At 34.0% G+C, this 27,995-nt stretch overlaps 1 protein-coding gene across 1 annotated transcript; it reads right to left on the bottom strand.

The window, feature by feature from the left end:
• Positions 1–762: 762 nt before the first annotated feature.
• LOC124537941 (venom acid phosphatase Acph-1-like) lies at positions 763–27,502 on the bottom strand. Its single transcript, XM_047114914.1, has 8 exons — positions 27,392–27,502; positions 19,118–19,222; positions 18,404–18,514; positions 10,972–11,229; positions 8,609–8,791; positions 3,260–3,380; positions 1,408–1,625; positions 763–1,018 (listed from the first exon to the last, which is right to left on the bottom strand). Exons 2-8 carry the CDS (start codon positions 19,217–19,219, stop codon positions 851–853), a joined length of 1,161 nt encoding a protein of 386 aa, XP_046970870.1. The 5' UTR covers positions 19,220–19,222; positions 27,392–27,502; the 3' UTR covers positions 763–850.
• Positions 27,503–27,995: the final 493 nt, after the last annotated feature.

Genomic DNA, 27,995 nt, shown 5'->3' with positions numbered 1-27,995 from the left:
AAGGTTTTAGCTGAATTACTCAATCTCAGATTTAAGCAAATGCGGTATTTTTTTGGTACAAGTAAATAGTCTATGTGCTGTGGGAGTGCGAAACCACTTACTACCTTTTAAATATACCATTCTTACCCAATTTAATATTGATATGCTCATATAAACTTGAAGATTTGGTTCAGAATTCTAGGGATATTCTGGCAATATGCCCAAAAATGTTCGAGGGAATACGTTTTAGTATGAATATGATTATTAGGACTCTCGAAATAGGAATCTATGTAACTCAATTATCATAATTAATTAATTTATTTATTTTATAATAAAAATGACTTTATTTTAGTTTAAATAGTTCCTATATAAATAATTTAATAAAAAAAAAATCAATAATATAATTCTAATACATACGCATAGGTTCGGGCTATATAAAATATAAAGATACTGTTTTTATCACATACATTACTCTGATCCCAATTTAAGTAGCTAAAGCACTTATGGAAAATCAGAAGTAACGACGGTACCACAAACACCCAGACCCAAGACAACATAGAAAACTAATGATAATCTACATCGACTCAGCCGGGAATCGAACACAGGACCTCAGGGTGGCGTACCCATGAAAACCCCACTCGACCACGGAGGTCATCAATGTAGGTCAGTCTCTGCTAATATAATAAAATTAAAAAGGAATTAAACATTTCTGTAAATTTGGTTCATTTTCCGTTTCCCTATTTTAAATTTCGTAACACAACACGCGTGAAATGGAATTAATGAAACGTCACCGCACCCATGCTTCGTAAAAAACATTAATTTATTTTCTTTAATTACAAAAAATCAATAATACTTATTAATAAATAAATTATCACAGTTCCGTCCTTATATTACATATATTGTAAAATTCCTTTTCAGGTAGTAAGAAGTCTTTGGTGATCTCCTTAAATTTGTCCAGGCTACAATGGCAGCTGGATTCGCAGCCAGTGAAGTGTAGTAATTGCGCTGTTGATTCACCAGCTCTGGGTAAGTAGATAGGCTGAAAAAAGCGAATACATTGTTGCAATTAATTCATCAGAATAATTGGCAAAAATCAGTGTATGAAAACCTGCTTTTTTATTACAGCATAGGAAGCTAATATAATTAACTGTCTAATTGGTCTAGTTAGATGGCTTATAATATTGATTGATGGATTAGTAGACTATTGACTAGACCCAAAGCTGATGGTTCTGTTTCTTCTTCCAGTTGTGTCAGAATTGTCACAGTCGATTATAAGAGCGAAATAGTTGGGATTGAATTTGTTTTACTTACACATGTGTGCGTTATGCATTATAGTATGTGTGTGAATTCGTGTGGGATCCATGTGTGAGTGTCCTTTGCTGAAGTTGGTTTTGAGGAAATTATTATAAGAAATCTTAATAAACTTACCACAACCGTCAATTCTCCATTACCCTTGGACCGATAAAGTTCAAGAGCAAACAAAGAACCGTATTCTGGATTGCTCTGCTCATGTCTGATGACCCTGGTCACCTCCATCATTGAGCCAATATTGAAGTCGTGGGCGGAGAACATCCGGAACCGCTTCTTGACCGGCTTTCCTGATGATATATCTGATGCGGCCTCAATGAAATTGTTAAGGATGACCCCTGGAAAATTTTGAAGAAATTTATGATCTTTGAACGTGAAAAGTTTAAAGTAACGCTCTCATTAATTAACCTTCATAAAACATTAAGCCGTGGGGTTCGAATATCTTGAACATCGCATAAAACAATCTGATGTTGTTATATCAGACTGTTTTGTTGATCAGATAATGATGAAAAAAGAATTATCAGAAAAACCCGTATTTAAACATTTTAATATTTTTATTTTTGTTATTAATTTTATCAAAATAAATGGTAACACAATATTAAAAAATCTATTTGATAAAGCCCAAGTTAATGCCCTTTTTCGACAAGTAGGTACTTCATAAATAACCAAATTAACTCAAGAACTCTTTGTATTTTCATAATTATAAATATTTATTTCATGATAAAATTGACTTTTAAGATAAGATACTTGTAGCTAGGTTTAATTTCCAAGCCGGGTACCAGTCAGACATCAAATTCTACCGACAAATTGCAATACTTAGTAGGTAGTGTTCCTGTTTGAATGTGAGGGACCCTAAGTCGCTACAGATACAAGGAACGTAATATTTTAGTTTCCAACATTGGTGGGGTTGGTTGTACGTTGGTCGTGTAAGAGATGGGAAATATTTCTTAGTGTAAATGTCTATGAACGGTGACCATTTATCATAACCGATTTGTTAAACAGCCTACATATTAAGAGTAGCGATATTATGCAAACATAAAACTCCATTCTAATATTATAAATGGGAAAGTAACTCTATTTTTTATGTTTTCATCGTCGAACTACTGAACTGATTTTGATGAATTTTGAAGCCATGTTAAACCGTGATAAAGGCTACTTTTTCCAAAAAAAAAACCGACCAGTTTTTAAATTTCGAGCTAGACCGCTAATGACAACTTGTATCACATACTCGTATTATATATACATAGTGGTTTTACGTATACCTTTGTATAAAAAATATTTTAATAAATATACGAGAAAAACCAAATGAAATATAAAAATGAGATCGTAATACGTGTCACATGCGGACATTTATTAAATTTAATGAAAAAGAAATTATCTATCCATGTATCCATGGAATAGCTTCTACCCGAGACTTCTCCCTTCGTTGAACATTTTATCAGACCGCATACTTCAGTAATGATTATTCAAACAAAATATACTAGAGTTGAGTCTATTAACAAATCATCGGTCTTTGAAATATAATTAAAACTAAAGATGTATAACCCTTAATTTAATTTATAAAATATTTTTTGGGTGGAAGAGCTTTGCCCAAGCCCGTGTGAGTAGTTACCACTCATCATAATGTACCGCCAAAAAGTAGTAGACGTGTGAGCCAGTGTATTACAGGCACAAGGGACTTAATATCTTAGTTTCCAATGTCGGTGGCGCATTGATGATTTAAGAAATGGTTAATATATCTTACATCACCACTGTCTATGAGTGGTAGTGTCCACATACCAGCAATACAATATGTCAAATAAATTTTCCGAGTAACCATAAAACAATTACGTAATTTCATTTATTAAGGTTTCCAGATATAATACTATTAAATGAAAAAGACACATTTGTTTTAACCTGTGTCAGACTATTTGTAATTATTATGCGATTAAATTAAAAATGCTATCGCGTGTAAACACTCTTAAAGTCTTACCGCCACCGATTTTCTTCATTTCGTCGTATCTAAAGTACAGCCTGTACGCAAGTCTGGCAGCCTCCCCTAATTTCGGCAGTAACGGCTTAGCCCATTCGGGTATGTCTAGACCAAGGCTTACCTGTGAAATATTATTATAATTTGAACATTCGTTAAACTTTAAAACGTGAACGTTAAATTAATTCGATATGGCTTCAAAAAAAAAAAATTATCTTGAAATTTTTTTTTTTTTTAGAATAGTGTAGAATAGAATATTTCGTGAACCTTTGTTATGGGTTTTGGAACAGGTAAATAGTTTTTAATATACAGTAAATATTGTTCTTAAAATTATGAAAACAAATTTAAGAATATATGAAATTCTAAAGGACTGTCTTCAAAGGAATCTTGGAAGGAATACTGATGTCATTTATACAAAAAAATCAATAGTGGCAAATATAAGGCTGTTGAGCCTAAGGTCCTGAGTTCAAACTCCAAGTCAGGCAGATAAACATTTATTGTTAGAAAATCAGTAACAGCTCGGAGTAGAGAAGTATGAAAGTATACTCTAAAAGTGGACTATAAAACTGATGATACCGCACCAAAATTATTTCCAGTTTAATTGCACTCATCGTCCCATCAGATTTTATGAGTGATGGAATAATAAGTGCACTTATTTTTCCACTATAATATGTCGAGATATGCCTAACTGAAAAATAAAACATCTAAATACACAAAAATATGTATAAAAAGGCATATTATTCGATACATGATTTTATAGATGATAAAAAAGCGTTTATGACCTGACTTTCAAGCAGGATATTAATTTCAATAATTGTATTTGACTAACTTGACTTTGTATTTTTTAAATGTTGAAAAAGAGTAACTACTGACTTTCTTGCCGGTTCTTCTGGGTAGAATCTAAGTTCCGAATCGGTGGTAGCTTCACTTAGTCGTAAAATGACGATTCAAAAGTGCTTGTAAAAGCCTACTTGAATAAAGTTTATTTTGATTTGATAAAACTTATCCATACTAGCGACCTGTACCGTTTTCGCGCGGATGCTATACTGATTACTGAATATACAACGTTAAAATGTTTTTTTAAAAAACGTAAATATGTTTTTTTTTTACGATATTACTTAATTTCTCTACTTTATTGCACAGGTATTATATAAACATTTCTATCGAACGAAACTATCTATTAAAAAAAAAGTAAAGTAACAGCCGGTAAATTTCCCACTGTTGGTATAAGGCCTCCTCTTCCATTAAGGAGAGGGTTTGGAACATATTCCACCACGCTGTTCCAATGCGAGTAGGTGGAATGCACGTGTGGCAGAATTTCGATGAATTTAGACACATGCAGGTTTCCTCACGATGTTTTCCTTCACCGCCGAGCACGAAATGAATTATAAACACAAATTAAGCACATATATACATATATAGTGGTGTTTGCCTGGGCTTGAACCCGTAATTATCGGTTAAGATGCACGCGTTCTAACCACTGGGCCATCTCAGCAGCTATTAAAAAAAACCGCATCACAATCCGTTGCGTAATTTTAAAGATCTAAGCATACATAGTTACAGACAACGGTAAGCGACTTTGTTTTGTACCATGTAGTAAAGAGGCAGCTTTGTTACAGTTTTCTCTTTCGTTATATAATATTATTAGAAGCTTCGCAGTTTCTTCCTCTTTCAATTTAGACTATTGACAGGTCAAGCGTGAATTACATGGTTTTGTAATGTAATAACAACTTTCTGATGTTCCTTTGACTAAACTTTTAAATAAGGAAAATTATTTTAAGGAAAATTGACTCGTATTACTTTGCAATAATTTTGTGTTTTTTTTTGTCGTAAATAAAGAAACATCGTGTTTTTTATGTGTGTACATGTTATTGAAACGGTTCTGATATTTATCGTGCCTTCAAATAAGTAAATATTTAGCTTGTATTTGGAATGTTAACAGCCCTAGGCTAAGAATCCGATGGTTCGGAAAATCCGAAGCGATCGGAAAATTTTCAAACGGATCATTGATTACGGGACTCAACTTCCAAATTGCGAAGGGCTATTCAGGTTTATTTTGACAGAAAGACTTTCTAATATTTTATCATTCCAAACTAGAGTTCAACCCGGGACCATAATTTCCTGCCTTATATACCAAGTAGAGCCACAGCACAGTTGTTAATTCGAGAATTAATAAAGGAGTGAACTCCGGTTAGGAAACCAGGGACCAAGATTTGCTGCCTTATATTAACCAAGTAGAGCTACATCACAGTCAGTTTTCAAAAAAAAAAAATTGGAAAAAATGAGTTATATATTGTAGTAAATTCAAATATGGAATATTTTAATGAAACAACAAAAGTGTGACAGTGACAGCAGATTTTAACTTATCATTTTCGTACTGGGAATTTGTATTCGCTTTCTCTTTTGTTGCTTCATTACAATGTTCAGCGCGCTCCATCTGTGTTGTGTTTAATAAACTTCGCATAGAATTCTTGAATTTATTTTGATGTTTAAAAAGACGCATAAGCAAGAAGATAACATTATCTTGGCGAAATTGTCGAGCTAGACAAATTATATTTTATAATGACGCTCTTTGTTAATGGTATGATAGCTGAAGATAACCGAATATCAAACTTTCACCTTCAACTTTCAGCGTTGATACTCTTTAAGAACTCACTTCGTTTCTCACTCGTGATATGTTTTCAACCTACAAAAGTGATACGTTATTATGATACGTATCCTTTAATTTAATTATTCTGGTTAATGTCACATATTATACGCTGACATTTCACGCTCGTTTTCTCAGGTGAATTATGAGTTTCTTTTTATAGAATGCCTCTAAAATCTGTTGTTTGTTATGACGGTTTAAAGACATAATTGTTTTAATATTCTAACTGATAGAGTAAGTAAAGTAAAGTAACAGCCTGTACATTTCCCACTACTGGGATAAGGCCTCCTTTTCCATTAAGGAGAGGGTTTGGAACATATTACACCACGCTGTTCCAATGCGAGTTGGTGGAATGTCGCAGGATTTCTATGAAATTAGACACATGCAGGTTTCCTCACGATGTTATTCTTCACCACCGAGCACGAGATGAATTATAAACACAAATTAAGCACATATATATAGTGGTGCTTGCCTGGGTTTGAACCGCAATCATCGGTTAAAATGCACGCGTTCTAAACACTGGGCCATCTCAGCTTTTAGTAACTACTTGGTAACAACTGTTAGTAGACATTGGTACTATGTACAAGAATAAACATTTCTCAAATCACCAATCTTAGCCCAATTTAGGCTAACACAACAATCAATATTGCTTGGCGGTAGAATAGTGGGTGGTACTTACCCAGACGGGTAGGTTTTATTTATGTAGACATTTTTTCATACGAATGATTTCGTATGAAAAAATGTCTCATACCAGTCAAATTGGCGAATATTCATAATTCTATTTTGACCTTTTCTGAATTCCTCAACATTTATAAGACCTTATGCGTGCCTTCACTCTTTTATCCTCTTTCGGGTTATCATGAAATGAATTTGAGCAATTTTTAAAGTGCTTTCTTTCAAAACATCAACACCTTACTTCAAATTATCATTTACTTTTTAACCTGATGGGCCATTAATTACAGACATTTTGGTTGAGATTTAAAACAGATCGCAGCCCTAGTAAGTTGTACTTAATTTGTACTTAAATATACCCCACTCTGGGCATTGGGACTTAGTGGAAAAGCTCCTATTAAAGCTCTATAATAGAATGGATGTCAGTACCCAGCGGGATATTATATTTTACGGGTCGTTTTAACGGAAATAAATTATGCAGCGTAAATCTTAATCAAATAAACTTTATCTATTTATCAGAGGAGCTTAACAAATCTAAGCGGAAATGTTTTTAATTCGATCAGAGAAAAGTGTAAAGTTTTCGATTTGATTAAAATATTTTTCTCACTTTCGAGTTAGTTTGAATAACACAGAGTTCGAAACACCTTAACTTTGCATGTGAGGTCGACCAACAAACAAGAGTTTTAGTACTATTCTGTAATAACTAAATTCGTATCGCACTGACATGCATCTGAGATGCTTAAAACTAACACAGTGGTATTTTAGTGAGTTTATCATTTATATTGCTCCAAGCCTTCTTTTTACAAAAGAGGGGTGATATTAGCTTACTAAGACCAATACAGGACAACAATGCCAAACAGCTTTCAACTGCAAAAATGTTGCAACACAACGCCAGTTCTTCCTAGTGGAATTCCCAACACTATTTTTTTTATTTTTATGGAATAGGTTGGCGGACGAGCATATGAGCCTGATGGTAAGTGGTCATCATCACCCATAGACAATGACGCTGTAAGAAATATTAACTATTCCGTACATCGTCAATGCGCCACCAACCTTGGGAACTAAGATCCTATGTCCCTTGTGCCTGTAGTTACACTGGCTTAATCACCCTTTAAACCGATACAAAACAATACATGCATACTGTTGTTGAGTGGTAGAATATCTGATGAGTGGGTGGTACCTACCCAGGCGGGCTTGCACACAGCCCTGCCACCAAGTAAATTAACTTAAAGGTATATTTGAATAATAATTATAGAATGCAAACTTTTTACTAAAGGATTTCATCACATAATTTCACATCATTTCACATTTCCCAACTGCACGACCAAGTTCTTAGGCGAGTTTCGAGATCTTCCAAACAGAATATCTCTAGAACTTCAAGTGAAGTGAGTAACGGCTTCACTTAGGATATTTATCGGTTTCCAGCGTGACAAAATAGAGCATGGGAAAAATGCATACTTTAATTATTAAAGTTGCACATGCTGTGTAGTTAGTACCTTTCCAGTAGAAACTGCAACCATCTACCTCAAAGTTAAACATTATAACTTACTACTTATGTACATATGTACATATGTACATACAGGGTTATTGGTAATTCGACGTATTCCCGCTAGGAGGTGATAGGGGTGATTATTTGCAATAATTTTAACTCCCATATGCAAAGTGCAAAAATTAACCAATTTTGAGCTTGTTCAAAATTTTGTCAAAAATGCAATATCAAAAATTTATTTAAAAAAAGTATTACTTAAAACATACTTTTTTCTTCTGTTTATTACACAAAGGATTTTTATCAATATTTCAAAAAAATAGTATCGGTCCAAATTTAAAAATGTGAGACGGGAAAACCATATTATTTCGATATTTTATTTAATTTTTTTCAATGGTAGTTAGGAATCCCATCTTGATTTTTTCCAAATAAGACGCGATTTCTGAATCCACATTAAGCAGGAATTTATAAAAAATAATTCTCCTTTCAGGGACCTCTTCGTGAGGATAATGATAAGGATAGAATATATAATAAAAGTTCATCGTACCTGACTTTTGAACAAGTCAAAGAGCGTTTCATATAAAAGCGGATCCTCTGTGAAGTTCCTTCCAGTTTCCTTCTTCACTATCGTCACTACATCTCTGAACTGCTGGAACTCCTGGTTGATGGCTTCTTCCTTCGCTATTTTCATCAGCTGGTTGAAACGTTCACAGTTTGAGTAATAACGGAGCTGAAAACAAAGAAATAGTTACTACTGAAGATAGGGAACATCAATCATTACGTAATATTTTTTGTCTTAGCCAAAGCTTGCATCATTGAAAGGCTACACGCGTTGGATGATAAATCGGCCACATTTGCATCTGTCTACTTACAGGAGCTGGGTGAAGTGAGCTCCAAATCATATCTTTAACAGAATACCTTAGTTTACCAGTAACACAACAAGGACCAACAGCCTTCTATTCCAAATATGTCGAAACACATCGCCATTATTGTAGGACTCCCAAAATAAAGAAACTCGTTAATATCAGCATCATCATCCTCCTGCCCTTATCCCAATTTTATTTGGGGTCGGCGCAGCATGTCTTCTCCTTCCATACTTCTCTGTCAGGCGTCATCTCTCAAGTAACATTCTTTCTTACCATATCATCTTTCACACAATCCATCCATCGTTTCCTTGGTCATCTTCTACCTCTATGTCTATCCACATCCATGCTTAAGGCCTCGTTAAGGTATAATTAAATAATATAATCTATACACATAATAAAATTGGAGTGTTTATTTGGAGTTTGTTGCATATCAAAATAACTGCTTTTTATTAAATGAATGGTATGAATGTACGATAAATATACCCAAAATAACATTTTTTACAATATGTCTGTTTGTTCCGACTAATCTCTGGAATGGCTGGACCGATTACGTTGGGATTTTTACTAGTAGATAGATGACGTAACAAGGAGTAACATGGGCTTCGTTTAATTGGAAATAAGTTACAGTAAAATTTTACTGTTTATAAGAGAGTAATAACTCTCTTATAAAAATCAAACGTACAGCCAGTCAGAAGTCGCGGGCATAGCTATGACACAATGATATTCTAATAAACACATATGTTATATCCATACTAAACAATAGAAAAAAGTGTGACGCGCCGGGGACCGTTTATTTTAGTTTATTTTTACATTTCGTTAAAAGTAAAAAGGATAGCTTCATAAAAACAATAAGTAAAAGGGATACCTAGATGTTTTAATTACGCAAAACGTATTACTACGTAAAACGACTAAAGGCAAACGTCTCAATTAGGACGTTTTCTAGTCTTCACTTTTTGCGCGTTAATAACATATCTGTTTACTACAACATCATTGCTATGACAATTATAAATTAATTTTATCTATATATTTATACATTACAATTTATATTTACATATCGAAGTTATCATTGCATTCGTTTTGTCATATTAAAATCTATCTTTCATTATTATACACACCGATATCATTAAAGTTCAAGTTTATGTTCCAATTTTAATTACAATTAAGTGATATCAAATGCAAAACGTGACGTTACACGCTTATAAATTAATCATTAGGTTATATAACTAAATTGATAAGTTATTTGCGCAACAAAAGTACATCCGGTATTCAGATAATCTTTTCGTTCCTGAATTAACAAATTTAATCTTTTGACCTATTTATTATTTTCCATTTTCGATGAAAATTTCCTTAATAAATATTATTTTTATCCTGATTTAATATCTACTAATGTTATAAATGCAAACGTGAGTTTGTCTATCTGTCTGTGTATTCTAATCCATTGAACTGCAATTTCTCTCATACTAGAATGCTAAGAAAGGATATACTTTTGTATACTTAATCCCGATCAACCAAAAAACGCGAGGGAAACCGTTGACGATAAAGAAAGTTTTCGTGGTATTTTGTGAGAGAATATATTTATCGTGTATGTGCTGCATTTATGTATGTCAATAAGTTGTGGTCCAGCGGTCATGGTATGGTCCTTGTGCATCTTAGCTTAGATCAGGCACGTTTCAAATGACGTTGACATATCTCATGAGTGGATGATTTCAGGCACAAATGAAAATAGCAGGAAATACAAAGTTGTATTCTTTTTTAATTACCTCTACATTTTTAATAAATTGATATATAAATATTTGACGACAACACTAAATTACTCTGGTCCTAATGTTAGAAGCTAAAGCACTTGTGTTATGGAAAATCAGAAGTAACGGCAGCACCACAAATTCCCAGACTCAAGCGAACATAGAAATCTAATGAACTTTTTCTAAATCGAGTCGGCCGGGAATCGAATCCTGGACGTCGGAGTGGCGTACCCATGAAAACTGATGTGCACACTACTCGATTACGAAGGTCGTCATTGATATATAAAAAAAAAACTACTTACATAATCTTCGGACAGCGGAACAGCAGTGTAAGGTACTGGTTGCCATATTCTTCCAAGACCTTCATCCCATTGCTGGTCGACTTCCGGTGGGTATAACGCAGCCATGGCCATCTGAGCGGTCATCTTCGTCCTCTCCTTATCAGTACTCCTTAAAGCTATCTCATCTTGAAGGTAAAGGTCGGATAATAGGCCGTACCCTTGAACGCCGTATCTTTGCCGAATAAATTTACCAATTTGAAACGCTCTTCGTTTGCCGGTCTGAAATTTCATGCTTATTAGTTTACTGGTCCCAATTTGCGTCGCAAAATATTTGAATAGGATTCCGTTGTTTCGTCACTGTCGTCATCAAAATTGGCTGATTAGTGTTACTGAAGAAATAAATGGCAAAGCGAAAATTTGTTACGAATTTTATTTATTCAGTGTATTCAAGTCTTCACAGTCGAGATGGCCCAGTGGTTGGAACGCGTGCATCTTAACAGATGATTGCGGGTTCCAACCCAGGCAAGCACCGCTGATTCATGTGCTTAATTTGTCTTTATAATTCATCTAGTGCTCAGCGGTGAAGTATAACATCGTGAGGAAACCTGCATGGGACAAATTTCATAGAAATTCTGCCACATGTGTGTTCCACCAACCCGCATTGGAACAGCGTGGTGGAATATGTTCCAAACCTTCTCCTCAAAGGGAGAAGAGGCCTTTAGCCCAGCAGTGGGAATTTACAGGCTGCTGTTGTTGTTGTTGTTGAGTCTTCACAATTCAATTATGTAAGCTACAGCAAATAATCACCAAAATAATATGCTGGACTTCGAAGACTTGGTCTTAAGAAGTCGCTAAAACCCTGTCTAACTGGACCAATAATATAAAATCATAGCCATTAGTCTTTATGTCATAGCCATAGTCTTTATGTTTTACCATTTATAGTGTATTTTCTCAGACCCAGAGCCCAAAAAAATTTTTGCCAAATCTTGCTTGGGGGGTAATTTGAGGGACAAAACGGGATGTATATCACAAATAATATTTTTCAAATCGATTCATAGTTCAAGTTCTGAGGTAGCAATAAAAAAAAATACAAACGAACCTCCTGTTTATAGTATAGATGAACGGTCATACGATACTGATGATATGTGGTAACTACCCTCATAAAGACTGTTGAAATATTACCCGTTCTTTACATTACCAACCTTGGTAGTTAAGATGTTATGGCCCACTCACTCCAAAAAACGATAATAATTCCTATTGCTGTTTGGCCGTATAATCTATCTATATTAATATTATAAATGTCAATTATCTCTTTCTGTCTGTTGCTCTTTCACGACCAAACCGTTGAACCGAATTTGATTAAATTTGCTATGAAGCAAACTTGAACTCCAAAAAAAGACATAGACTACTTTTTTGTCTAACACAAATAAAATCAAACAAAATAAACCTTATTCAAGTAGGCTTTTACAAGCACTTTCGAATCGTCATTATACACCCAAGTCAAGCTACCACCGGTTCGGAAAGTAGATTCTACCGAGAAGAACCGGCAAGAAACTCAGTAGTTACTCTTTTTTAACATTTAAAAATACAAAGTCATGTTAGTTTAATACAATTATTTAAATTAATATATCCTGGAATTCAACAGATATTAGCTCTACGCTTTTTTTCATCTATAAAATCTTGTATTGAACAATATGCTTTTTCTACCAATGTATTTTTTACAAACGATTTGAATTTACTAAACGGCAAAGTTAAAAATGTCTGCGGAATTTTATTATAGAAGCGGATACCCTTCCCCAAGAAGGACTTATTGACTTTGCGTAGTCGGTCACAACAACTAACACCCTAAAACGCGGGCGAACGCAGTTCACATTGGACAAAGAATTCTAATTTTAATTCTCAGTTTTGTAAAGCAAAGATTCAACTAGCAAATGCAACAAATAAATTTTAAAAACATCTCTTCCTGCTTGGGTATGTCTGACACATAAGACATTCAATCCTTGAATTCTGGTAATTAATTCAATATTTATTTTAATTAGTAAAATAATTTAATATATAATAACTGTAATATTACTGTAATGTAAATATTCGTTTATATATGGAATTATTTTATTATTACTCTGCACTATTTGTACTCCAAAGACAAAATGAAACAATATTTTCGTACCAAAAATATTTTATCAATACTTGTATAGTCTACAGTTTCTAATAAATGCGAATGTGAGCTTATTATGCTTATACGTTTTACTTAACTGATAATCAAGAAATCTTTTACAATGTCAAAACAATAAACAAAGTACCTAAAACCTGCACCCTAGCTCACTTGTTGGCAAAGCCTAAATTAAAAACTAGTATTTTAGTACAACAGATTATTTGGGTTTATTTTTCAACCGACTTCCAAAAGGAGGAGGTTATCAATTCGTCTGTATTTTTTTTTTTTTATTTTTTTTTATGTTTGTTACCTCATAACTTTTTACTGGGTGGACCGATTTTGATATTTTTTTTTTGTTTCAAAGGTAGGGCTTCCCGTGGGGTCCCATTTTTTTTTAATTTTTTTCCGATGATGGTATCCGTATGAAAACGACATAAGTCTTAAATTTGCATTATGTATATGCGCGACAAATAGGTGAATAACTGAAAATCACGTTAACCAATTTTGATAATTCTTTTTTTATTATAAAATTTATACTTCAAGGGTAATTTGGTGAAAGTTTGGTAAGGTTTTGAGCACAGGATCCATGACAAAGTAGCGGAACGGAAAGGAGCGGAACAATTCTGAGGAGCACGTTAGCGATATTCTGTCGAATCTTTTATTTATAGGTTATTTGGATATTTGAGTCACCTTCCGTAATGTGGTTATATTTATGTAATTATCATTGTCGAATATTATAATCAACTAGCTACCCACCCCGGCTTCGCACGGGTGCAATACTGATACTAAATATACTACAGAATTTGTTTATTTACGACATCACATCGCAAACTTCTAAAATTATCAGTGTTTCTTTACTATATTGTTCATGTATTATATACACAAACCTTCCCCTTGAATCACACTATCTTTTAAAAAAAACCGCATCAAAATCCGTTGCGTATATTTAAAGATATAGGGACAGAGAAAGCGACTTTGTTTTATACGATGTAGTGATGGAACTCCTATACGGCTCGCAGTTAGGGTGCGATATGGGGCAGAATTTCTTACTATCTTTAATCAAATTTTGTGTATGTGATGTGATGTCATATGATGTACGAAATATAGTTGGTCTTTTTCAAAGTTTTTTTGCTGAGTTCGATTACAGCTCTTTCGAGGGATCCTTGTAGTTTACGCCGCGTGACGCATTAAATCCGCATTTTCGAAAGTCTATTTTTGCTTTATTCGCAAGTTTCCTTTGAAATTGTTCTCGAAGTAGTTTCTGACTCATATAAACGGAACGCTTAATCTATCCATATTAAAAAAAAATTGTTAGTCAACATCAGCTTCACTTAAAATCAAAAAATAAATAAATATTTTAACAAAAAGAAAAACCGACTTCAAACAAAACACTATTTTAAATCAAATAAATATGCACGAAAAAGTAATAAAAATAATTGCGTATTCAACATATTTTTTAGAGTCTTCCTAAGTTAAATGAAATGAAAAATATTAGACTACTTAAAAGTCGATTAACGATTATATCATGTAGTTATAATTATTGTTATATTTGGAGTCGGTGTCAGCCAATAAAACCCTACAGTATATCTATCAAAAAACAATACGAGAATACTTTAACAAATATGTTTTTTACAAATTACCTTTTACACAATAATATACTGGATCAATCAAGGGGCTCGTATCGCTTCTTTCTTTTGATTGTTGGGGCAAGGGCACCGTGGCTGACACCGGCTCCAAATATACCAATAATTATAACTACATTATATAATCGTTAATCGACTTTTAAGTAGTCTAATATTTTTCATTTCATTTAACTTAGGAAGACTCTAAAAAATATGTTGAATACGCAATTATTTTTATTACTTTTTCGTGCATATTCATTTGTTTTAAAAAAGTGTTTTGTTTGAAGTCGGTTTTTCTTTTTGTTAAAATTTTTATTTATATAGATGGCAAACGAGCAGGAGACTCACTTGGTGGAGAATGACTACCACCCATGTGCATCTACAACACCAGGCTTGCGGATGTGTTGCCGGCCTTTAAGAAATGAGTACGCTCTTATCTTGAAGATTCTCAAGTACATCGTATTATATAATTAAACAATCTTAAAGCGTAGAAGTTTTGATACCGCGTGTATAAAGATAACTCGAGTTATGTAATATCCTTCAGGATACAAGAGAAGGCAGAGCAATGTTTAATATTGTTTCAAGATTCTTAGAATACGGAAACCATTATGTTTATAGTGTGCAAACATTCTGTAGAATTTGCCTTTCTCATATAACATGGTTTGGGGGTGACCACTTATCAGGTGCCTATTTGCCAGTCATCCTACCTATTTTATTAAAACGATGGACGTGACTTGGTGGTAGGGCTTTGTGCAAGCCCGTCTGGTAGCAACCACTCATCAGTTATTCTACTGCCAAATAAAAGTACTCAGTATTGTTGTGTTCCGGTCTGAAGGGTGAGTGAGCCAGTGTAACTACAGGCACAAGGGACATAACATCTTAATTCCCAAGGTTGGTGGCACATTAATGATGTAAGGAATAGTTAATATTTCTTACAGCGTCATTGTCTATGGATGATGGTGACCACTTACCATCAGGTGGCCCATATGCTCGTCCGCCAACCTATACCATAAAAAAGAAACGTGACTCTTGCAAATAAGTTATAGAATAGTGTAAGTAGAAGATTTTTTATGGCGTTTAGTAGAATAACCTTGCTGATCTCGAAGCCTGAATGACATAATAAGTTGAGATAATCATTATTTATCGAGGTCGACAGAGCGTGGAGTTCGTGTACTTAATAATAGTAATAATCACTCACTATCCTCCAGCTTCCAGACGCTAGGTAACGCAACTCACGTTTATTTTATTAAAGAAAGCAATTTTACTCAATACATGTAGAATTATTAATTAAAATAACTGTATTAAATCACATGACTTTGTATTTTTTAAACGTTGAAAAAGAATAGCTCTTGAGTTTTTGCTGATTCTTCTCGGTAGAGTCTATTTTCCGAACCGGTGGTAGCTTCACTTAATTGTAAAATGACGATTCAAAAGTGCTCGTAAAAGCCTACTTGATTAAAGTTTATTTTGATTTTGATTTTTTTTGATTGGATGTATTCTTATCCAAAGGCACGGATTAAAAATTAAGGCAAACACAAATGATCTCAGGATCTTTAGCTGTTAACTTTACTTAGCTTGTAGCTTAGGTCACCGAAATTAGGCCCAATTCTTTCCAAATCTCACAGTTAAATGAATAAAGTATACAATACAAGCCTATAATAGCCTCTTAATATTACAATTAAACGACATGAATTGAGAGAGTATTTATTATACAAAAAAAAATGTCACACTCAATCAGTGTTTTTTTCGCAAGTCACGGTGTTTTTCACTTTTCACACTTGACAGACGGGAAAAGTTTTTATACTAATTTAATGATTTTTTCCATTCAATCCTTTTATGAAAATACAGAATTAATTATAAAATTAACTTTGCCTCAGTATGAAACTGTCTAGATTCCATGAACAAATAACAATAAAAAAGTTGTCGAAATGAGGTCGAAAAATCATCGTAAAGCATTCAGCAAGCTTTATGATATTTTTCATTAAGAGTCGAAAACAGTCAATTTATTTAGCAATAAAACTATTTTTCCTTGAAAATATTCTTCTTTATTATAATTGAAGTAACAGTTCGTAAATTTCCCACCGCTGGGATAGGGCCTCCTCTTCCATTAAGGAGAGGGTTAGGAATATATTCCACCACGCTTTTCCAATGCAGGTTGGTAGAATGCACATGTGGCAGAATTTCGATGAAATTAGACACATGCAGGTTTCCTCACTATGTTTTCCTTCATCGCCGAGCACGAGATGAATTATAAACACAAATTAAGCACATATGTATATATAGTGGTGCTTGCCGGGGTTTGAACCCGCAATCATCGGTTAAGATGCACGCGTTCTAACCACTGGGCCATCGCAGCTCTATAATTGAAGAATATTTTTGTTTTATGATAGCGACTAAAATGAATACAGAATCAAGCTCTCTTTAATTCCATAACCCAGTGATGTAATGGTTATATCAATGAATATTGTTATTTTAAATAATGACTTCGCAACTTGCCGGAGAAAAGATAAAAGGTCTTTTTACTAGCTTCATTTTTGTGTAATTTAAATAAAATTACGGAAAAATATACCAAAATTACTTCCTTTAAGGTTATACATCTTAAAACATCAGCTACAGGTCTAAATCAAATAAAATTTACGATGCCTTTGATTAATACGAAGTAAAATCACATGTAGCTGAGGTGGCCAAGTAGATAAAAGATTTGACTTAAATTAGGAATAACTTAAGAGTGATGAGCTAAATAGATATCAGATTTTAAGAGCTCTGATTTTAAGGGTGATTAAATCTGAGGTAACATTCACAAGATTATATAATAACAAAGTTCTCAAGGTTGATGAGCATTAGTGATGTAAGAAATGGATAATACTTCTTACAGCGCACTAACAAAGTATAGTTTGACACAACTTAGATGTAGCATCGGCAAAATTTGTAAAACCGATCACATCCGAATTGAGTACGCTATCCCAAATTATCAATATTTATTTCTCATGTGATTATAATCTTTGCACAAACGTAATAACTTGTAAAATCATATGACTTAATATATTCGTCAATTTGAAACGTTGGTTTACATACACTTGCTTTCTCTGACGCGAGAATCCATAGCGACAATATTTTTATTGGTTGTGTAAATCTTCAGTAATCGGATTTATTTTCATTACATTGCATTTTCCGATGCTACATCTAATTTGTGTCTTACTATACTTACTCATAAGATAGCATATTAACATAATTTTATGTATATTTAAATGCATATTAATGTTATCCTTGACTAAACTGAATGACATTCCATACTATTATTACAAATGTGAAAGTAACTGTGTCAGTCTGCCGGTCGCTCTTTCACTACCAAACCACTGAACCGAATTTGATGAAATAGGCTATTTTTTGTACGTAGCACACGACGAACAAACCCCATAAACGCGAGCGAAGCCGTTTATATCCGACCATTAGCTTATAATACATATGTAAGCCTATTATGTATTATGATTGGGGTTAATTCCACCAGCAGTTCCCAGGTCAGATCTCCAGCCTCAGGACATACATGAACCACGACACACAAACACATGAATTTGTCTTTTTGTATTTAAAATATTTTCTATCGGAACATGGAATTACCACATGAAAACTTGCGACTTGGCAATGTATGACATTCGGCACGATAAATCAATGTACTTACATTTGTAAGTCCCTCTAAACCTTCAATGTATGTTAAGTTCAACAATTTTTCTTTCTGATCAGATAGAGACAGTTCATCTGAATCCGGTGTCCTTTCACCATGGCGGTTGATCTGTAAAAAAATATAATTTGAACTAAGATATTAAGAACAATAAAACACTAAGATCTTTGGTCTTGATACCAAATCCGGAGAGATCCTGTCATACTGAATTGGCAACCTATAGATTATGAGCATGGTACTGTCAATCCAAGATTTTTACATATCGGGAAATAATGAGCAAAATTATTTTCATATCTTTTTTTTTGGAACTTTTTAGCAATAAAGCTAAATGTCAGTCCCATATTTCACGTAACCAACCACCAACAATAATAATAGCCTTATAACTAATTTTATCTTATACTAGTAAATATTTTTGCAATATCTGAGTCGGATATAGACAGCGGGCTTTGAAAAATGCCGACATCCTTTAGATTTAAATCAAAACGTCACGTCAACTCAGGAGTGAGACAGGTCTCATGGCTGCATTTCAGGCGCATTCCACTAGGAAATGACGTATGTCATCCTCTATCCCACATAAATCACAGTTTGGGGAATTTAATTTCTTCATCGCAATACAAAAACCATAACAATTTGTTGCGTCAACCCTAAGTCGTCCCTGGGTACTTATACATCTAAGAACAGGGCACTTATTTTACCTGATAGGAATTGACTCACCACAAAAGCCATCACCATTTCCCTATCACCGTTCAACTCGGTGATAGCGCTGCTGCTCATCAGATCGAACTGCAACATGGCTATGATGAGGTACCAGAACATTTTCTGAAACAAAATATAAATATGAACTCACTACCATAACTAACGTCCTAGAGCTCTCATAATCAACTTCCATAGAACTCCTTTATCTAGCTTGAGTCTAAAGATCTTCCATAGAACTCCTTTATCTTATTTAGCTTGAGTCTAAAGATAATTATTTTTCCTACTCAAGTATCGACAATCAATTTATGTCAGTGTGAAAATTTTAATCGAACTGTTCAAATGACGACGCTTACAAAATCAGATTGCTGATAAGCTGAACGAGTCCCGTTTCGATCACGTGCTGTATCTTTGACCCACCTATCTCTTGTATCTTACTCTTCTTCAATAATGTAACCATTTGTTTTGTTTTTGCTTAAATTATAAGATAAGTGACGCGCGTTTGACCGCTACTATCTTTGAGTAAAATAAATTGTTGAAAATATCTATAATTAGTGAGAAAACTGACATACTTATTAACACTACATGCAGAAGACATCCGAAATTGTTTATAACATAAATAATGTGTTATCTAAACAATAAATTCTTTCACAATGCTTGTAAACAAATATATTTATTTAAGAGATAGTACGGAGAGTAAGATGTTTTTTTTTTACAGTGTCAACATTTTCACTTGATGCATATATGAACGGAAAGGTCTGAATCATTGGATGTTTTAAATCATAATTGTTTTTAATTCGATTGTTTTCAATTAACAACAAATATACCTAAGTACACTCTACACATAGAACTCATCTTAACCGATGATTGCGGGTTTAAACCCAGGCAAGCACCACTGATTATTCATATGCTTAATTTGTGGTTATAATTCATCTCGTGCTCGGCGGTCAAGGAAAACATCGTGAGGAAACCTGCATTTGTCTATTTTCATAGAAACTCTGCCACATGTGTATTCCACCAACCCGCATTGGAATATCGTGGAGGAATATGTTCCGAACCTTCTCCTTAAAGGGAGAGGCGACTAACCCAGCGGTGAGAAATTTACAGGCTGTTGTTGTTGTATGCCCAAGTAAAAAGCAGAAATTGGGTCATGTAAATAAAATGTATGTTATAGGTAAATAAATTAATGAAGAAATCTATTCGTCTCATGTCCGCAGCTGTTCAATCATACTGAACATTAATCTGAATTAAATTTCACACATCAAGCAATAATTAGATCATGATAAAAGAGCGTTGAAATTGGTTCAGTAATATCGGTATCAGGAAATGTATACGTCGGAGGAAGGTCGATGGAAAGTCGAATTCGCGTCCACATAAAACAACTTGTAGATATATTTCCTTGTCAATCTTGTATTGAGTAAAATTTATGTATTTTTATTCGTGTTACACCCATTTGTATAAATTTATCGTCTCGCTTTTGTGATTCTCTCGTGAGACAGAGTTGCATTATTCTGCTTGTTTTCTTGTTATTCATTTTTTAAATCTAATATTGTATATTGTTTTCTGATATATATATGTATGAAATATATTCTCTAGACTCAGAACAAAAACATTATCATTATTGGGTTTGGTTTTAATTTAAATAAGAGTTCAGTTGAGCCGAAATGGTCCAGTGGATAGAACGCGTGCATCTTAACCGATGATTTGCGGTTCAAACCCGGGTAAGCACCGCTGAATATTCAAGTGCTTAATTTGTGTTTGTTATTCATCTCGTCCACGGTGGTGAAGGAAAACATTGTGAAGGAACCTGTATGTGTCTTATTTCATAGAAATTCTGCCACATGTGCTTTCGACCAACCAGCATTGGAACAGCGTGGTGGATTTTTTTCCAAACCTTCTGTTGAAAGGGAGAGGAGGTCTTAACCCAGCAGTGAGAAATTTATAAGCTGTTCTTTTTGTTGTCCAATATGTTCTAAAAACCCAATTTGTCGTTTCAATATTTTTCTTAACCAACTTATTTATGATTCAAGAACAGGTTTATTTTTTGATTTCAGTGAATGATTTGTCAATTGTTAGTATGGCTTACGATGTATTCCAGTCGTGTTGCAATTCGCTTTGTTCAAAGAGAAAGGATTCGAACTATGATTCACATGTCTGTGGCGTAAGAATTATATCTGGCAAAAGACTGGAGCTAATCTTAAAACTTCAAAAGTCCATTTAGATGTTACAACACTATACGATCTTAATGACCATGTTTTAAATCTTTCGGAGTAATTATTTAAATTACATAAGGTTGTATGAGTTTATTACACCAAATATTATACTTTAAATTTTTGCTTATATTTTCTGCTTTTCCTATATAAACTTTTTTAAGATAGATTTTTATGTTTGATTTAATTTACGAGTGAACGTTTCAAGTTTTCACCGTCGAGTGTAATCCAAAACGAAAAAGCCATTCAGTAAATTAAAATGCATTTTGACTATCGATATCATTATAAATATACATGTTCAATGTATAGGAGCTGAGATAGCCCAGTGGTTAGAACGCGTGCGCGATGATTGCGGGTTAAAACCCAGGCAAGCACCACTATATATATGTGCTTAATTTGTGTTTATAATTCATCTCGTGCTCGGCGGTGAAGGAAAACATCGTGATCAAACCTGCATGTGTCTAATTTCATGGAAATTCTGACACATGTGCATTCTACCAATCCGCATTGGAACAGCGTGGTGGAATAAAATCCAAACCCTCTATTTAATGGAAAAGGAGGTCTTATCCAAGCAGTGGGAAATGCACAGGCTGTTACTTTTTTACTTTATATAAGAACATCAAATTTTAATTATACAAAACAAATATACAATAAGATTAATTAGCGTGGTAACAAAAAACACTTTGATTAACAAATACACCAGGAACAGGGAAATGATAAGATCGACCTTTACTATCAAGGATGTACGGACGAGACGGGCAGATTAAATATGGTTAAAAAATGGGGCATTGACCTTACCCAAACTCATGTTAGTCGGTCAAACATCTAATCTGCAAATGGTAAATTAATGATAACAGACTTTGTGGAACATTAGGTTAATATCATTGGAAATCAAAATCGTGTTATATATTTGGTTTGATTTTTTTTCTATGTCATGTTTAATTATTTCTATTTTGATAATCAGCATGCTGTAGAGACTGGACTATGTCTAATAAAATGAAAATATTCTTGAGGTAGGTTATCATTTATTATTAATATTTGAGAATGATCTTTAATTATATGTATATAGCACATTATTGCTACAAAGTAAAAAGTAAAGTAAAGTAACAGCCTATAAATTTCCCACTGTTGGGCTAAGGCCTCCTCTCTCATTAAATAGAGGGTTTGGACAATATTCCACCATGCTGTTCCAATCCGGGTTGGTGGAATGCACATGTGGTAGAATTTCGATGAAATTAGACACATGCAGGTTTCCTCACGATGTTATCCTTCACAGCCGAGCACGAGATGAATTATAAAAACAAATTAAGCACATATATATAGTACTGCTTGCCTGAGTTCGCAATCATCGGTTAAGATGCACGCATTCTAACCACTGGGCCATCTCAGTTCTCTCATTATTGTTATATAGATTGAGAATCTCATAATTCGAGACATGTATCCGAACTCAGATCTAGATGTGGACTTTTGTTGCTGAATATAAAACAGTCGTAAAGTTCGTGTGTGCAAAAGGTTATTATACAATTACTTAGTTCAAGGTTGCACCTTGGTGAAACAATCGCCTGCTGGCTATTTCTTTGTGATATTAAATATATGTAAATAGAAGCGTTCTGAGTTTCTTTTGCCGGTTATTCTCAACTAATTTGTAGGTATTGTAAGTGTTTAATTTGACAGTCAATAAGTAAGCATCCATATTGAGTGAAGGGTTTGACTAGTTATTTGACTTCTCTATTATTTGTTTAATCTGTAGTAATACGATTAATGTGAAAGTAACTCTGTCTGACAGTGTGTTTGCCGCTCTTTCACTACCAAACCAAAGAACCGATGATGAAAGTTGTTATGAAGGAAATTTAAACTCAAAGGAAGGACAAAGACTACCTTTTTTAATCAAAATTTTTTAAACAAATCGAAACAAATCATGAAAACAATTCATGAGCGAAGCCTCGGGCAACAACTTGTGATTGATAATCCGTTGAAGACAGTCAGTGAAATAAGATGATTAATTATGGGAAAAACCCAGACGTGTGTTTATTATTACACTAGCAAATTACAAAGCACAGGTGTTAAGAATTTCACAAAGGAAGACAATAGTTTAATGAAGATGTTTATGTTTTTTTTTTATGGCTTAGGTTGGCGGACGAGCATATGGGCCACCTGATGGTAAGTGGTCACCATCACCCATAGACAATGACGCTGCAAGAAATATTAACTATTCTTTACATCGTCAATGTGCCACCAACCTTGGGAACTAAGATGTTATGTCCCTTGTGCCTGTAGTTACACTGGCTCACTTACCCTTCAAACCGGAACACAACAATACTGAGTACTTTTACTTGGCGGAAGAATAACTGATGAGTTGGTGGTACCTACCCAGATAGGCTAGCACAAAGCCCTACCACCAAGTAAAAATTTATTCTGTTAATTACCCATATCAGTATTAGCTGTAACCAGTTCATATAAGAGTCGTGTGTGTGAACTGCTAATTGCTCTATTTAAAAAAAGTCATAACCGGTTTGATCTGGATTAAAATAAAATCCTGTTAAATATCAAATGCGATCAGCCAATTACTGATCCGGTTCGCGCCGGTTTTTTTTTTGTAGATCGATGCGAACTTGATATAAATGCTCTTCGTTTTTTTATTTTAATATAAATATATAAAGATGTTATAGCACAATATTTATACTAATATTTTAAATATAGAGATATCGAAAGTATACCCAGAGTTACTTTCTATGTCTGTCTGTTACTGAAATATTATGAAATTTGGTATTGAATCAAAATTTTAAATTATAAACCAGTGTTTCTTCATATTTATAAAGTATTAACCATTTTTTACTTCACCAATGCTACCGACCTTAGAAACTAAGATGTATCTTGTGCCTTTAATACCTATTGAAACTTCAAGTCAGAATCACAAATTGTAACGCCTAACTACAAAACCTTATCATCATTTTAATTCTCTTCTATTCTATCTTTCTATCTTTATGTATTCTTTTATTTTTGTGTTTTATTCATGTAGGCTTTTGCAAGCAAACTTGACTCGTCATTTCAAGAACTATATCAAATGAAGCTACCACCGGTTCGGAATGTATATTCTACCGAGAAGAACCGGCAAGAATTATGCTCCGTATTGTATAAGAAATGGTAAACAATTATAGTGCCAATGCAATGATGGTGACCATTTACCAGAATATTACCGATTTGCCAGTCCACTTAACTGACCGAAATATAAGAAAATGAAAACATAGCATAATTTTTCAATATATTAACGTTTCAAAGTGGAGTATACATCGTGCCAACAGTTGGCCAATAACACGCACACCAGTAAAGTAGTATGACGTTTTGTGTTTATAGTCACGCACACAACGATAAATAAGTTGGCTCGTTTTATATAGATCTTCAACACGACAATCTATCTAAGATAAAAGTACTGTGTAATTAATGTATCAATTGTATTCAAGAAAAATTCACAATGAAGCGCTTGTGAATCGCTAATAACTAAATACTACAACCGTTTCGGAAAGCAGCTTCAAGCGAAGAAACGGCAAGGAACTCGCATAGTTGCTCTTTTCAAATAAACAGATTTACAAAGCTGTTATTTACAGTCATTAGTGTCCTATGATGGAACCCGAGCCTAACTCGAGGCGTTTCTTATTATTACTTTACCTTCTGTATTTTTAACAATACTGTATTCATGCGTGGTGTTTTCCTTACAGATATAACTTGTTTTATTTCAAAACATCGTGTTAAGGTAAATGTTATTCTATTAAGCTAATTCTCAGCGTATAGTATGACACAACTTAGTTGTAGCATCGGCAAATTCAATTAAACCGATTACTTCCGATTTACACAACCAATAGAAATAGCTTTCTATCGCGCCATTCGACGCTATTCATCGCTTTAGATTCACGCGTCAGATCTACCCGTAAAAAAGTACAAAGTAAAAGTGTCAAATTGAAGAATATATTAGGTCATTATAATATTACAAGTTCTTACGTTTGTGTAAAGATCATACTAACATGAGAAATAAATATTGATAATTTCGGATGTGATCGGTTTTACGAATTTTGCCGATGCTACATCTAAGTTGTGTCGTACTACCTGGTAAGTGCCTTTGACTTCTCAAATAAGTCAACTTCGATGGCATTTTAGCCTTATCAATAAACTCTACATTTGGAATATGTTTATTTTTGTTTATTGTTTTACATATTCAACAAATTATTATTATGAATATGTTTTATTTTATGAATTTATAATCATGATAAGGATTTAGATTGAAAGCTGATAAAAGATATTACGATAGATAGTTGTATATCAAACGGCACCGCACACACACACACACACGCACAAGTCTACGTATAAGGTATATTCGGCAATGTTACTGCCGGAGATATACGAACGTCTATTTGATTAGCCTTTCGTTTAGGATACTTATTCTGTGATTAATAAAGACGTTCGATGCTGAACACGATCGTAAAATATAGAAAGTAATATATAAAAATGTTTGGTGTGACCGGAGACATCGTTAAGAAACAGGAGAGTTGCTCTGATAGCTTTTTTACAATTATTAATAATTTTTACTTGGTGGTAGGTCTGGGTAGGTACTACCCATTCATCAGTTTTGCCGCCAAATAACAGTACTCAGTATTGTTGTGTTCCGGTTTGAAGGGTGAGTGAGCCAGTGTTAATACAGGCACAAGGGACATGACATCTTACTTCCCAAGGTTGGTGGCACATTGACGATGTAAGGAATTGTAATATTTCTTACAGCGTCATTGTCTATGGGTGATGGTGACCACTTACCATCAGGTGGCCCATATGCTCGTCCGTAAACTATATCATAAAAAAATACTTTTTTTGGCATGGTAACGTAGGATTCGGTGAGAAAGGCCATAAGGTCATGCGTATGAAAGAAATATTTACACTAATATTATAAATGCGAAAGTAGCCTGATACACCTCAATATTAAAATCGTTAAACCGATTTAGATGGAATTTGTTATGGAGATAGTTTGAGTTCTGGAAAAGGAAATACCCTAATTTTTTAATTCGAGGAGGTAAAATTTGTGGTGACAGTAAGTATTGTAGGTAAAGTTTTATTATTTTAATATTGACACCTAATTGCAAACTCACCATCGAGTTCTCTGTCGAGTTTCGAGTTTCGATTTTCGAGTTTCGAATTTGTTCTAACAGAATAATCCCGCTGAATCGTAAATCATCTTTACGGGGTCCTATTAAAGGGAATTACTTAGAAGTCCTTTCTGTATGTTTGAGATTGGGGATGGTGGCCTTACGTACAGTAATTATTAAGTTCTCTTGTTTCTAGGATCAAGTTCCACATTCCAGCTTAGGAATTAAGGATATACTTGAGGAAGATTTTAATTCGATACTGGTTGGTTTACACGATGTTTTCTTTTAGCATCGAGCATTATAAACACATACTAGTGACCCGCCCTGGCAAACTCAAACTCAAACTACTCTATTCAACGTAGAAGCATTACACATTCTTATTGATGGTCAAATCAAACACTACCACAGTTCGGAAAAAGGAACACCCTGACCTGAGTAGAGCCGGCGAAAGAAACTCAGCGGGTCATTTTTTGTCAAATTAATAAGATACATAATTGTATATGAATAAAAACAGCCAGGAGGCAATCGTTTTATTCCCAAGGCTTCTACCGGATGCAATACTGATAATAAATAGTTATACTTCAGAATTTGTTTATTTACGACATCACATTAGAAACTTCTGAAATTATCAGTGTTTCTTTACTTTACTGTACATGTGTTATTATATAAAAAAAAACCTTCCTCTCAAATCACTTTATGTATTAAAAAAACCGCATCAAAATCCGTTGCGTAGTATTAAAGATCTAAGCACACATATGGACAGACAGCGTTAAGCGACTTCGTTTTATACTATGTAATGATAATGATGTTACAAATTAAAATTTTCTTTAAAAAAAAAAACTAATACAAATGAAATATTTAATATAATTATTAACGCTCATATTTACTTAAACACAGACGTGAAAAGACCATCTTTATAAACAAAACACTAACTAGAAATAATTTAAGGTACTTACTGTTTTTCTTAATGTCCACGAAACTATGAAATGAAATAAATAAAATATACGTTGTCAATATACCGCCGTCTGTTGTATCACTGCGGACTGCGCGCGCGCCGCGACCTTTAAAACGCAAATCGTGAATCTGAACTAGTTTTTATATCATACTTTACTTGTTTTTTTTTTAATACGAGTATTGAAATATTATTTTTATGATTGATTTAATATGTTCTACGTTACAGTAACAGTCTCTAAATTTCCCACTGCTGGGCTAAGGCCTCTCCCAATAAGGAGTTTGGAACATATTCCACAATGCTGTTCCAATGCTGGTTGGTCGAAAGCACATGTGGCAGAGTTTAGATGAAATTTGAACCATGCATGCTTCATCACGATATTTTCCAAGCAAGCACTTTCAAGCAAGCAAGCACTTTCCTTCCCAGGCAAGCACCATTTCGCTCCGCCGAGCATGAGATGAAAGGGTGCTTGCTTGGGTTTGAACCCGAAATCATCGGTTAAGATGCACGCGTTCTAACCACTGGGCCATCTCAGCTCTATGTAACTGTTATGTTTGTCTTATTGTGAGACTAGCTTCCCGTCCTAACTTTACACGAGTGTAAAAAGG

This window comes from Vanessa cardui, chromosome 19 (assembly GCF_905220365.1).
Source record: "Vanessa cardui chromosome 19, ilVanCard2.1, whole genome shotgun sequence".
NCBI lineage: Eukaryota > Metazoa > Arthropoda > Insecta > Lepidoptera > Nymphalidae > Vanessa > Vanessa cardui.
The sequence above is the reverse complement of the archived record's forward strand: the minus strand, read 5'-3'. Positions and strand labels throughout refer to the sequence as shown.